General features: G+C 46.2%; 1 protein-coding gene across 2 annotated transcripts in view; it reads right to left on the bottom strand.

The window, feature by feature from the left end:
- ECA3 (endoplasmic reticulum-type calcium-transporting ATPase 3) overlaps positions 1-14,887 on the bottom strand; it is a 204,977-nt gene that overhangs the window by 44,915 nt on the left and 145,175 nt on the right. For both annotated transcript variants that reach the window (XM_087378846.1, XM_087378844.1), the window contains 4 exons: positions 12,762-12,869; positions 12,495-12,647; positions 12,080-12,184; positions 4,008-4,204 (listed from right to left, as the gene is read on the bottom strand). In XM_087378846.1, the coding sequence (XP_087234972.1) occupies positions 4,008-4,204; positions 12,080-12,184; positions 12,495-12,647; positions 12,762-12,869 (563 nt within the window). The remainder of the gene's footprint in view (positions 1-4,007; positions 4,205-12,079; positions 12,185-12,494; positions 12,648-12,761; positions 12,870-14,887) is intronic.

Raw genomic sequence — 14,887 nt, 5'->3', positions numbered from 1 at the left:
GTGGTTCGGAGGAAATTGACTGTACCATACATCCGCGGCATCCTCCAATGACGAGGGAAAGATGTGCAGGAACGCATGCTCATTCTCCACACCTTTAGCTCTACATGCTGTGAGGAACTTCCTCACATGAGCTTCCGCATCCTCATGGAGGTGGCCTTTGAACTTTTGAGTCTTCACGTGGACCTTGTTGAGTAGCTCAAGAAGTCTAGCTCTGTCTGGGGGACTGAGAACAGCCATCCCCACCCGAGAGGTTGGAGAAGATGCAAGAGTTGGAGGGAGTCCCGATAGGGCTGTAATGAGTGTTGGTGTTCCCAAGGAGGAGACCACCCCGACAACTCCTCCTATGGAGGACCACAATGGGGAAGTCACTACTGATGTAGTCATAGAGGAAGTGTACCCAGATGGTAGCGCGTAAGTGGGGGGTCTCGGTGTTGTAGAGGGAAAGGGTGAGAACACAGAAGATGTGGGGGTGAAAGAGGATGGGAGAGCATTTGGGAAAGAGAGGGACGGAGCTGAAGTCATGGATGAGTAGGCAGAAGGGAAGGAAGGAGGTGGTGGAAAAGGCAACACCGGTGTGGATGGAAAGGGAGATGAAACCATCATGGCAGGTAAAGGCATGGCTGGAGCAAAAGTATCCCCCAATGGGATAGATGTAGAAGAAGGATTAGCTAGGAGCCCAGAGCTATGCATAACATGAGGTAGCAGCTTGTCCACGAGGTTGAGGAGGGAGTAGATGGAGTCACCGCTCCGGTAGAAGAGGTGGTTGATGAAGACATCGTTGTAGGAGGAGGAGAGGGGCTGCCCTGACCTTGATGAGTCCTTGAGGAGCCCTAGTCCTTAGTACCCTCTTCTTTCACCTGTTCGCCGCCTTGCACTTCTTCTTCTCCAGAGTCTGGATCAGACCACCAGGGTTCCTGTTGATCCAAGTCAATGAGAGTGTCGATGAAGTTACTTGCTCTGGCTACTGCTCCAGTTGAGGGCTTCGCAAACTTACGTCGCACGTAATGCTTCTTGTACCTAGTTTGGTCTGCCGGAAGTCTTTTCTCCACTCTCCTCAAGTACCTCCTAGTTCTCTCACTAGCTCCTTCAAAGGTTTCAGAACTACTCGGCATAAGACCTCTCTCTAGGACCCTAGATCACCACTTCACTCGTGCTACTCAATACCAGCAGTGTCCCACCGTGATCGCCATAAACTGTTTGAGGGGAGGGGTTCCTATCCTTCTGGAGGTGTTACCGGAGGCCAAAGGCCACTGGCGTGAGAAGCATGAGTTTTGCAATGCTCTAATGCAATGGATCGTGCAGAGCGCATCGTGCAGTAGTGTGCGAGTGTCGTATGCTATATTGCAGTGAACGACGACGTACGAGTGCACTATGCTAAATGACAATCACCGGTGAACTCCACAACATAAGCAAAATAAGAAAATCCTACACTGGTGAACAATCTCCATATTGGGAAGAGACAAGAGAGATGAGAAAGTGACCGAGTTGGCCAATGTACATATCACTGGACGTGTCCCCAGGTCACAAGTCGCGAGTCACAAGAATACACAAGTCGCAAATCACCAGAATACACAGGTCTATCCCCATAGTAGACAAAGGGTACACACAAGTCTCTCCACATTCTCTCCTTGGCGAGCTCGTAGCTCTAGCCTCTACCTCTCCTCACTCTCCTCTCTTTCGCTCCCCTGCCGAATGCCGAATGCCCCTTTTTCTCTCTCTCCCTTCTCCTTCATCCTCATCCCCCGCCTTGGAGGGTCCCTTCTTCGCTGAGAATCCCCCCCCTTTCTTCCCATTGGTCATCCTCTTATCTCCTTAGCTGTTGAGGATAGCCGTTGCGCTGCTGTCTCTCTTGATGGCTTCGGCGACTTTTTGACTCCCTGACTCGCCAGCCTGATGGTGTAAATTCTCCATGTGCAGGTGAGCTGGTTCACCGCATCTCTTGATGGCTTCGGCGACTTCCTGACTCCCTGACTCGCCAACTTGATGGTGTAAATTCTCCATGTGCAGGTGAGCTAGTTCACCGCACCACTGCACCACTGTATCACTGAACCACTGTGTAAATATAAATACTCCTGACTGCTCCATGTGCACAGCTCTTGATGAAATCACTTTGGACACGATACTCCTGGTTGACCTGTGGTTGACATGTGTCGACCTGTGGTTGATAGCCTCGGACAGTACTCTTGGATGAACCCGTGTGATTGCGTGGCTAACTTGTGTTGACACATGGTCAACATGTGGTCAATAGATGTCGTCATGTAGTCAACGCCTGTCGACAGGTGGTCGTGTGATAAGGTAACAATGGCGTTTCGGTAAAAGAGATCTTAGGTGCAATCACCATTTGACAAGGGAAGATGGCAAGCAGAAGCATCAAATGGGTGATGACTAGGAGAAAAGATCCTCCATTGAGGCCAGCGACTGAGCTCTCCAAAGAGCCAACTCTCTTGTCTTGGCCAGGATCCCTTGGCCACTCCATAGCCAACTGATCCTTGGCCTTTTGTCTCCACCATGGGCTCCTCCTCGCATTCATTGTCGTGTATCTGTTCTTTTTACGCTGCACCTTAATCCGAACCCCACCCAAAGGGAAGAATGCCAAAGCAGGAACATACGGGGCCTGTGACGTAGGGAGGTCAGTCCATCCTACAATTGAATGATCTCTGCAACAGCCACTAACCGGGTAAACCTGCAACTGGTGGAGCTCCCTCCAAGGTTCCCAATAGGATCCATGAGGGATTCTGGGTCCTTTATACCAGGTGGACCTTTAGTGCTCCATCAACAATGGGTTAAGAAGTTCCAAAGTGTGGGAATCTACTAGTGCAAAACATCCAGGCAAGGATGTCCCTATACTTCCTAGGAAGGCTAAGGAAGCAGAGATTGATTGGAAACCTCGATGCTGGCAGTTTGGCCTGTTTGGCACTTGATTTGACTACTTTGTTCTTTACATTAAACTGAAGTAGCACCTAAGGTCTGCCTTGGTTCTTTGACTACCTCATGTACTTCTTTTGTCTCATAGACCATTCTAGTCAAACACAAGCGACGTTCACACACATGCGCACACACACAAACAATGAAAAAGTTTCTTACACTTTAGACAGTTAGACCTGCTGTGGTCACTGCTTATACATGCAATAGGATTACAATGAGATCTTGTAGTTTTACTAGAGCTATCAGCAAAGGGCAGCAAAGTTTACAGGAGAACGGTATGTTATAGCAGATGTTAGAGCTAGAAATCTTCAGGGCCATTGTACTAATGGCAAATATCAAGATATATTTTGAAGACAGAATATATTATAATGAAAACAGAGTTATGTTTACATATCCACCATAAGAAAATGTGCAAAGGTATCATCGTCAGATATAGATGCATTTATTAGGCCTCATGAGGCCTTCATAGAGGGGCTAGAAATCTTGAGGCCAGTTGTACTAATGGCAATTTAAAGACAAAATATATAAGCTGAAATGAAGTTCTATTCATATCCACCATAATAAAATTGTGCAAATGTATCGTCTTTAGAGATTGATGCATTTACTGGTTTGACAGAGCCTCACAATGTTATGAAAGAAATAAAACTTTGACTAGAACATTGAAAGATACTGTGGCAGGTTGTGAGTTCCCCTGTTTACCCGAATCATTCAGTATCTTTAGGAGTCCACATTCAGCCAGTTTTTCCACCCACCCTACTCCTTTTTCTTATGTGTCTGGTAAGGGTTAATGATCCCAGCAACAGACGATCATTTGAGAATGACTTCTCATTGGAGAGTCATATAACCTGTTGATTCACTCTAAAGCTCTTACCATTATTTTTAAGCATATATATCAACCCTGATCATTGAGAATGGTCTGAACAGGAAACAACATGACAATAAAACTGAAAGAAGTATGTGCAAGCAGAATTCATATCGATTTGTGCATTAGTGAGACTGAAGCATGACTCTCAAACCATTGAGAACAAAGATTAAGAACATAAGCTCTATCCAATATCTCTTCAAGAATAGAAGACAAAGACCTGGTAACTCTTTCCTCTAGCTCTGCCCGGATTTCAGCAGTCATTGGAGCAGCTGAACCATCATCATTACAGAGTACATATGTGCACTTTGCAATAATTACTTCTGGGGCACCCTTTGAGAATAGGATTTCTTGCTGCTTCCGCGTGCAAAGCACACTCATCATTTTACGTTCACGTGAAAAATCTAGCATAGCAACCTGCATTTCAGAGGAAAGATGAGTGAAATGCTGAACTAAAAAGACAAATGCCTAACAGAAGAGCACCCCATACTCAAATTAATTCCTAACATGTGTGTGTGCATATGTTTACATACACACATCAAACATGCATACATGCATATCTATATAATTTTGTAAAAGTTTTGGAAATTTGGCGCTATTATGTTGGGATCCTAGTGTAGCAAAGGGTGAGAAGTTCAGCAAAACAACCCTCAAGAGCCAAATACATATCCACACACATGTGCCTATACCCTAGCCTTGGAGAGTCAGAAAATAGAAGAGAAGTCGATCTGCTGGGTCTGCTGCCATGTGGTTTACAACAGCAGCCTTTTAAACACCACAGCCCCACCGAAGCACTGTGTATCATTTTTGGCCATGATTCATGCTATGTTTCTTGTCCATTGCAACCCCCACAGTTGAAGCATCATTTGTCTAAAATTCAAAGTCTCATATCATTCTCTTTCTAGGAGAGCATTATCATTATGCAAGTGTCAACCCTTGTCTCCCAAGAAAGAAAGAAAGAAAGAGAGTTGATAAATGCCTTTGAAGGGTCTATGAGACTTCTTCCACTAATTTGGTGCAGTACACAAAATACAAAGTGGACAATGAAAGAGGTGCTTTGGATATTTCTAACAGACATGATGAAATACAGCCACTCTATTTTGCCTTTTTCGAATACATGAATGGCGCATTTCTGAATCCTCCTCCGCAGCGGAAAGATAGCAAGAGCAGGCCAGCAGAGAAGGCGATGGATGGAGAGCCGAAGCTATGATCAACACAAGAGGTTTAAGATGTGGGCAAAGATGTTGCAGTTGGTGTGGGGGGGTGCAAGTATTATAGAGCGGATGCAACATACTGTAGGGGGCAGAGAGGTTGTAGGGGGAGTTGCAAGCCAGCAGAAAGCTGGTGGGAGTTGCTGTGAGGGGACCTGCAAGCTGTGAAGGGGCAGAGGTGCTAGCAGAAAGGCTGTGAGAGGGTAGGGTTGCTGGGGATGGTGGCAAACCTGTAAAAGGGCTGGTGGAGCAGCTGTGAGGGAGTGTGTTGCTGATGGAGAGGCTGTTTCTTTTCTTTTTTTTTTTTTGGGGGGGGGGGGGGGGGGGCGGGCGCAGCAAAGCGGTGGTGGGAGCTACTGTGAGGGGGCTGGGTTAGAGAGAGAGAGAGAGAGAGAGAAAGAAAGAAAGAAAGAAAGAGTATTATTGCCCACTAAAGGCCAAAATGGGCCCATGGGACATCAAGAACTCTGCATACAAGATAGCACAAAATCAACGTGCCACAAAGAAGAGGCATCGTCGAATATCATCTAAGTGCTACGCAATACAATGCAAGTGAAAGTACATAATGTCAAATCTGAGCCTAAATACAAAGTAAACTAGATGCAAGGAAACCGCCCCTGGGTGCAAAATGGGGGGATGAGTACAATATGCCAATGCAAAGATACAAGTCCAGGTGTCACGGAGTCTGAGAACCAAAATAATACTGGAAATCCTGTCCATCGACTCTGCCTCCTGCTATGAGAGTACAAATCTGAGCAAAGGTGAGGTGAGCGGCTGGTGGGGCGAGATCTCCATGAGTAAGTCTCCTCCGAAAAGCTGCCATCATCCTGGATCGTCTGGAGATGAAGCGACGAGTACGTCCCCTATGTAACAAGATCCTGCGGCGTCTACAAACCATCTCATATGTACATCCACAGGGTGGAGGCATGTGTCCTGTGTGAGCTCTGACCTCCTCGTGCTCCTCCTGGTCTCTATCCTCTGGTATGGCGTGTGCCTGAGCTCTATCAGGCTGGGCTCTATCACGCTCCGGTCTGTGCTGATGGTCTTTGAGGTAGTCTCGTCGAAGCATAGTGGCCTCCCTGACATAAAGAGCTAAGCAATGCTGATCCTCGTAGTCCATCACTCGTGAGAGAGGTCCAAAGCCATCCGTGAAGAGACAGTGGAATCTACCTCTGAGCTCATAATATAGCGGGCATCTGCAAATGAAGTGCTCCTCTGACTCCACCTCTCCCATGGTGCAACAAGGGCAGATCCTGGTCTCTCGGCCTGGTCGCCGTCCATCCTCCATGCGTCGCATCCTACCAGCCTCTATCTCGAGCTGATGCGAAGAGACTCTAAGCTGGCCAAGGGCAATCCTCAGTGAGTGAGAGAGAGAGAGAGAGAGAGAGAGAGAGAGAGAGAGAGAGAGAGATCAATTAATGTCTGCAGGAGACCTCACAGGTCTATGCGACAAGGTACACACCAAAAAAGTAGCAAATACATCTGGGTATCTACACAGTTGAGGGAGTGCTCAAGGCAACTCAGCCCCAATTATTTAGATGCATAACTAGCTACTAATTCTACCTTAGAAAAACAGCTTGAATAACATCAATTTAAGACTGAGAGTCTTTGGGTTTAGATTTGAAATCACGAATCAAGGCTTGTCCATCACGATAAACTGCCCATTTTCCAGCTTTGTGTGCATCCTTCACTTTAGCAAGTCCAACATTCCTTTGTTTGAGCTGAGACGGAGTGAGCTCCTCAGATATCCATACCCGTGTACCTTTCAGCTTGTTTGTCTATCGGACAATCTTGGTTCTTCCTGCCCTCTCTGTGAAATAAACTTGTACTTGTGTTCCCTTCTGAGAGATACAACTGATGTCAATTTCATCCCATTCTATCTGTGGTATCTCCTTCTTGAGACACGTGAACTTTTCTTCCTATGTGTATCCCTCAATAACATCATCAACAGGACACCCAAGGCAATCCTCTGGCAGCCCCCCCAATGCGCAATATTTTCTTATTTTTTGCTATGTTTTCCTGCTCTTTTACTTCTGTATAAAGATCTGCTTTGTTGATTTTGTTGTTGGCTATAATAGTCATCTCTTTCTTGGCTGAGCTGACCTGAAATGGTGATCATCTCTTCGACCATGGAGACAAGTGTTGGTGCTGGTGGAGATGAGCTGCATTTTTGCTGAACTTCAGCAGTGATCTCCTGCTTAGCATTATTTTCAATCTCCTTCACTTTCTTCCCGAGAGCTGCTACCATAAGCCTGTTTACTTCCTGCTTTAGATAGTAGATTTGCTCCTACGGGTCTGATCCAATCCTTCGCTTAAAGTATAGTGCATATGGGCTAGGAGTTGCTAATGAGGCTGCAATGTCATAGTACAAGGACTTATTGACTAGTGTGGTGGCGAGCTGCTTCGTCTTAGGGAAAGAGGGAGACTCCATAACGGTAGCCTGTGCAAATCTATGGAACCCTTAGCTGAAGCTAACCACTCAAACTGGGCCGAGGGATCAGCCCAGTTTGAGGTGTATTAGGCCTCCCCCCTTTGCTCTGTTGATACGTGACGACCTGGATGAAAGGCTACTCTGCTACTGTGTGGCCTGTACGGCCTATATGGCGAATGAAGACTAGAGGGTAAGGGCTAAAGGCGCAGCGGTGGCGCAAGGTTGAAGCAAGCGACGGTACGGCAGCGGCGGGAGCTACAAGGGGGAAAGGGGGAGAGAGAGAGAGAGAGAGAGAGAGAGAGAGAGAGAGAGAGATTAACGCCCGTGGAGGACTCACCTCACGGGCCTATGGGACAAGTGCAACAAAAAAGGGAGACTCATACAAGCCACAGTGGGCTGGAGCAAAGGGTGCGCTAGGATCCTTTGCTAAATACTAAATTATGTATATGCTAATCTACTGAGCTCAAGGGCTCAAGCAAAATAAAAAAAACAAATACAAATTCAAACTGAAGCAAGCTTAAGCAAATTGAGAGCTGGGACTCACAAACCGAACCCGCGCACAATGGTGGCTCTCTTGTGAGCTATGAAGATCTCAAATTTGCATCCGTTTGAGCTGTCTCATGCTTTGCCAGGGACGCGTTCTCGATCTCTGACCCCTCGTCTGGATCGATCTCCCCTGAGGAAAGATGTGGTAGGTCGGACCTCAATAGAATGTGCTCTGGGCGCTCTCTGTCCCACGCGTTGTCTCTGTGTCCCTCTCTTAATAGCACCGTGTCGGCTCTCTCTACTAATCCAGGCTGCCCTCATACCAGCCAGCTCCTCCTCTACTCCGCTATGTCCTGGAGCTGACTCAAATGTATAGAAGTCTGTGACACATTGCAGTGCTCGGTCAAAGCCTCTATATCCTGTGGCCTAGTTGCCTCACGATGCTCTCTGATCTGTCGTAGTAGTGTCTCCCTATGTCAGTGCATCTCCATCAAATAGAGCCCACTGCAAACCTGGTCATGGAAGTGGATCAATAGTGAGAGTGGACTGAAGCCGCTCCCCTCCAAGTAGAGACAGCGGTGGCATACCCGCATCTCATAGTAGGCTTGGCAGGCACCCCCAATGTGCATAACATGCAGACCCGCTTCTCTTTGGGTATGCTTGTGACTCTCCCCGCCTCAATTCTCAGATGATGGGATGAAATCTACATCTGTACAATGGCGATCCTTAGTGCATGTGAGACTCCTCTGTCCTCGAGATACTAGGGTCTAATGATGAATCCCTCCTCTGATAGTCTCAAGAAGCGGTCACATTTTTTAGGCATCTTCCCATCTTGGGCCGGTGTGGATTGGGTTGTGGAGAAGGATCTGATGGCATCTTGTACCACTGAGGCTAGGGTGTCCGAGGCACGGGCGAGGTCTATATCATCTCCGAGTAGGGCCATAAGCTCTCCGGCTACGTGACTCATATATAGTGGGTTGAGGGCACGATCAAAGTGGGTTTGGGTACAGGCTGACGTCAAAGGGGCTTTCCATGTGGTAGCTGGCATATTGGCAGAGATTCAAAGGTCGAGTATGAGTGGTCAGCTCCGAGTGGGGGAGGGAATACAATGAGGTCGTGTATTTGCAAGGCAAAGGCTAATGGGCCCAGTACGTAGTCCACTGTACTTGTCCCCCTGCAATATGGGAAACAAGTGAGTCCCCAAAGATGATGGCCATCTTTGAGATGATGTCATGGACTGTCCCAAACTCAAGTAAATGTCGCCCATACCCTGTCACATGTGAGGCATCTATGGAGTATCTGAATATCTCGAGCTCCACTGCATCTAGCTCCGGAACCATATGGGGATCTCTCTTAGATGCGAAGTCTAGCAGACCCACTTGTCTATCTCCTATCCGTGCATTAAAATCCCCCAAAAAGAGGGTGTCTCCCTGCCTTGAGAACTCTGTGATGTCATCATGTATTGTCTCATATGGGCTGTGTCCCTGTGTAGTGACCTCTTGTGCATATGATGATGTGTCTAGGGGGAAGTAGCACACCGCAATGAAGATTGGTCGAGCATCTGGTAGCTGGACTCGTATTCCACATATGACATGCATGCTCCTCTCTTCGTATCACATATATGAGTGGTCTCAGGTATGTTTTGAGAAGGGCAGCCACTATCTCTCCTCAACTCCTTCCGATGCCCTGACTCCCATGTGTATGCTGAAACTATGGGCAGTCCTCTCTCTGGGCCCTCATGCGTCTCAGTGTAGAAGATGATGTCTCTATTTGTGTATGTCTCCAAGAAGCCTCCCAAGTCAGACCAAAGGATACCATTACAATTCCACACAACCATTCTTAGTTTTCTTTGTGCACTCATCCTCTGCGCTGCACACCATCAAAATTCCCCTTCTTCCTTCTCCTCCTCTCCTCTTTCCCTCTCTCCTCTTTCTGCCCTATCTCGGATAATCACCTTTCCATCTCTTTAAGCTGCCCATTTCCCTTCTTGCCTTGCTGCCACAACTCGTACCATCCCTGGCCTCCGATGTTCTGCTGTAGGAGTGTGAGGTCATCATCCAAGAAAATCTTGGTGCCCTTCAGTGTCACCCTCATGCTCAGAGGGTGGATCTATCTGTGGCTGTCTGGAATTTCACTACCATGGGCCTTGTCAGTGCCTTACCTTACCCACCCTCAAAGCTGATTCACAGGTGAGGTTGACTCCCATCTTGACAAACAGAGCTTGGGCATCTGACATGGGGGGGTCACCTACTGTTAGGCCTCTAACCAGCACATTCAAAGCCTTGCTGCTAGGCCTCTTTTCTTCCTCCAAAGTTTCACAGATGAGTTCCTTTTTGGGTGCTGCTGTAACTTTTTAAAGTAGATCTTTCCATGCAAGTATATCTGCCTTCCACTTTGTGATTTGCTGCGTAAACTCGGCATGTTTCCCCTGCATAGTTATTGGCAAAACTGCCATTTCTTTCTTGAGTTGCTCATTCTCAGCATCCATGATTTTGCATCCCTTTGCTGAAGTCCCCTTTACATCCTTGAGTTGCTTCATTTGCTCTTTGATGATGTTCAGCTCCTCTTTTAGGGGGTGGTTGAAGCTCTCCTTCCTCCCCATGTGCGCCTGCCTTCAGCTTCTCGTTCTCCTCTTTGAGCATAGCAACTTGGGCTTCTGGTGTTTCAATTTGGGAAGCAAGAGAGCTGGTTTTCTTGCTCACAATTCGAGACATATCCTCTGACCATTTTGTTTGCATCTCTCCTTGCCATCTCTTCATGTCATCTTGCATTTGAGCATGCAGATTTGAGAGCTCATCTTTCCTGGTTTCTCCTTAGGAACTCAATCTCAGCATCTTGCATTTGCCATACCTCTTTGATTGTTGATATGCATGTCTTGATACTTTTGTCCTCCACCTTCTCCACCTTAGTCCAAATGACAATATACTTCCACTCTTATTCACCTCTTGTTTTCTGGTCTTGTGGACTGCATAGTGTTCCCATTTGGTGGGTTGATTATCTGCAAAAAAGTGCAGAGGTGCAGAATCACATTCTTGTGTAGGTTCACAGCCTGAAGTGGTCTTCAAGTGTCCCGGGATGATCTTTGAACGTGCTCGAAGTCCCTCCTTCCTCTTTTATTGGTGCGTTGAAACGATATACTGCTGGTATCTCCTTTCTTTTCCCTTTCTTGATCCCGACACTGATTTTCTTGATTTTCTTGCAGGTGCAGGTATGGCTGGAGTAGAGAGGTGTAGGGGCTAGGCTTGAGAGCACCCCCCTGGCCTGATCGAGGGCAGTACAGAGGAGGCGGGTGGCTGAAAGACACCTGCAGGCTTGTGGCAGGTGTGCAGGCCATACAGCATGGTGGGGTAGCAGCCCCAAGAGGGCCTTGCAAGCAGCACGGGGGGCCTGTGTGCCGTGGCAGGATTTGCGACAGGTCCCGTGACCTGTGAGTCCAGCCTGCGGGCCTGGAGGTGCACAGAAAAGGGATGGAGGAGCTGAGAGATGGTGTGGGGTGCTGAGGGGTGGCTAGGGGGTAGGCTGATGGTGGCAAGGGGGGTGGCGAGGGGGGCTGAGGGGTGGGCTGAGGGTGGCGAGGGGGGGGCTGAGAGTGGCACGGGGGGGATGAGGGGTAGCGAGGGGGTCTGAGGGCTGAGGGCTGAGAGAGAGAGAGATAGATATATAGATATATATTAATGTCCACAGGAGACCTCACGGGTCTATGGGACAAAAAAATACACGCCAAAAACATCAACATCAGTTAGAGACTGAGAGTCTTTGGGGGAGTATATCATCTCAGCCCCAGTTTATTTAGATGCATAACTAGCTACTAATTTTATCTTAGAAAAAAATGGCTTGAGCAACATCAGTTTAAGACTCAAGAGTCTTTGGGTTTAGATTTGAAATCACGGATCAAGGCTTGTCCATCCCTATATACTGCCCATTTTCCATCTTTGCGTGCATCCTTCACTTTAGTAAGCTCAAGCCGATGGGGCCTCGACTGGTAAGATACAATACAATTCAATTTGGAATCTCTTTTCCTGAACAGAAACTCCACTTCAAAAGAGACAGAGGAGGAAGTGGGGGAAGGGGAAGGGTGCATATAGAATGCTATAGAATTGCAAAAATGCCAAGTTCTTTAAATTGACAACTATGTTTAAAATCATGTTGATGCTAAGAAAATACCTTCTTGAATTGCTGTTCCCAGTAATGATTACAATATGATGTGCGTTCAAGCCGGCTCAACATGTTCAGTGCTGTTGGCATAGAGTCAAACCCTGGTAACCCTACCTTTAAGCACACCAAGGAAAAAAACGTTTCAAATATAAGGAGAACTTGAACTTCAATAAAAGGCAACGTTTTGCCAATGACAGTTCTATGTCAGGTCAGGTTTTATAATGCGATACCAACCTGAAGCTACAGCCAGGAAAGATAGAACATAAAACTGTGACACACAAACTCGCAACCTTCACAGGGATTTTACCATGACCCGCTATTGATGAAAGGACTATCATCAGAAACAGTTGAATGCTTCAAAAACATCTTTATTCAAAAACATTGGTGTACAAGGACAGCAGCTCTTATACTATATGTCACAAACCTTTTCTGCAAGCACGCGCAGGGCAACTTCTGTTGATTCCCCAATCTTTTCATAGGATCCTTTTTCTGCATTGTAATGCACAGATGATTCATTGCAAAGGGCAGAACACATAGCGATGTGCAATAAGCAGGGAAGGTGAGCAGGGTGGTCAATCTGCAGCCAAAATAATCTCAAATTCAACTTGAAGTCTTATACCTACAATGGCTGTTTCAAAAAAAAGAAAGATCACATTCACTTGCTCGTAAAGACATTCAGAATAGCCAAAACCTGGACACCGTTGGAGTCGAAGATAAGGCCATCAGGCGCATAAGTTGTCCCTGTAACCTTGTATTGCACAGAAAAAGTACCCTTGTGTACAGAAGGAATCACACATATCTGCATTCAAAAGCAACATCCGCTTGTATATGAAATATTAACAATTGGTCAACAAGTAAGAGAAACCAGCAATTAGATCCCTTCTCATAACAGCAAACATGTATCTGTGATTAATAAAGAGGTTGCACTGCAGATTTACGTGATAACTTCAGGGGACCTCTTATTTAACACAAAAGGATGGTTAGAGCGTGGCCAGAGAAGTTATTAACACGTTCATAAGAAATAAGCAATTCCTGTGTGCTATCTCAGTATATCTGTGATAAATGTCGGCATGAAAACTGCCCTCCTTCAGGAGTACGCATAGTAATAACTTACCAATTGCACATATATACTTCTCTATGTGCCTGCAAGCATGTGTGATATTTTAAATACACTTGATTTATAAGATTTGAAATGGTTTCTGAACTCTATCAGAGAGAGTCTTGCTATATTGGTCCAAAGATGCGACGTGGAGGTTTCCTAGAAAAACTTGCTGGAGTTATCCAAAAGAGTCAAACTATCAGCAAATTTTATACCACATGTTTTATAAAAGCACCATTGGCCACATATTAAGCAACACATAGTGGTTCTCCCCAATATCCATTTTGGCTACCTATCTCACAGATTGACATAAGCACTTTATAATGAACATTCATTTAATCCTGGAGAATTTATTCCAAGATGGCAAGAGAGAGACTTCAAATTGCGTGCTTGCATTGCACTGAGCTTAAATTGAAATGTTGAATCATAGGTACCATCTCCTACCTTTTAATCTTTGCTTGAGAGTATTAACATATCTTTACTCTAAGAATGCATAAACACAGTTTACTCTAAATAGAACATAGTTTACTCTAAGGTGGCTACTAGGTCCACCCTTCTCACACATTGCCCAGCATTTGGACAGATAATATACACACTCAGATGTCCATTTGGTTGAGCATGCAATGGTGTTCCTGGGCAGCCTCTGCCAGGAGGACTATTTTCCTCAGGGAGTGGAGTGGCTCTTCTTTTTTTCGAGGCTGAAACTGCACCTCAACCCTGATGCTTTGTGTGCCCACTTAGGGTATTTTCTTTTTCATGCTATTCATGATGATCTTCTGCCATGCACATTGCTCTTGGGGTTTTTTTCTTACTTAATAAAAGCCCATACATACTCAACAATCAAAGTGGTAACGAAATAAAAAGTGGGCATAATGATATTACATTGATGGAGCCATCGAGCATTACAACAAGATTACCTCAAATTTTAAATCTCAGTTTATGGATTCTTTTACTTTTTGTCCTCTTTTTAATCCCTCTCATTGCGAATTGAGTAGGAACCTAGTGTAACTTATTGGAGCTGAAGTTTTGGAGTGGAGATCAATGCGAGGAGACAACCCTCTTTTTTGTCTTGAAGGAAGCAGTCTTCAACCCTGAGCATTAACAGGGTATCTTTTCATATCAGCTCTCCTTTGTCCCTAGGATGGAAGAGGATGGAGCAAATTATTGTAAAGATAAGATCAAGGTGGACTTATTGGTTGTATTTTGGTTTTTAAATATAGCTTGGATAACTGTAGTTCATAGTGGAATCCTCTGCAGTCCTTTGTGTAGGCGTTCTTCTGCCTAATATTGCTGGGATGTATGGCGATCCATGTTGGGGGCTAGACTTGTCGAATATAGAGTGGGTCAAGGTGGAGCAGCTATAGGTTCTCATGTTATCATGGATGATCAATGGCAAGCCATCCGTTCCTCACCAGATCATTCGGTTGGAGTTTGGGTCACCCCCATTACAACTAGATGCTGCATTTCAGGTCATCACGTATCTGTACCAAGTCAGGGAGTATGGGGATTACACCTCTAGGCGTAGCAGGATACCATGGCTAGCACTGTCCTCTTCTATGGCACTTGCAGTAGGGGGAGACCAGAGGTGTTGGTATGCATGCACTGAGAGATGGTTTGAGGAACTAGGGCTCCAAATGGACAGACTACCTCCATTCCAGTACAGCATGGATGCTCCGTTCTCTCCCCTCCTATCACACAAGGTCAACCAAGTTATCCGT

Source organism: Dipteris shenzhenensis, chromosome 9 (genome assembly GCF_047967505.1).
Source record: "Dipteris shenzhenensis isolate YYH24624 ecotype China chromosome 9, Dip_SZ_1.0, whole genome shotgun sequence".
NCBI classification, from domain to species: domain Eukaryota; kingdom Viridiplantae; phylum Streptophyta; class Polypodiopsida; order Gleicheniales; family Dipteridaceae; genus Dipteris; species Dipteris shenzhenensis.
This window is presented reverse-complemented; position numbering and strand designations above follow the sequence as displayed.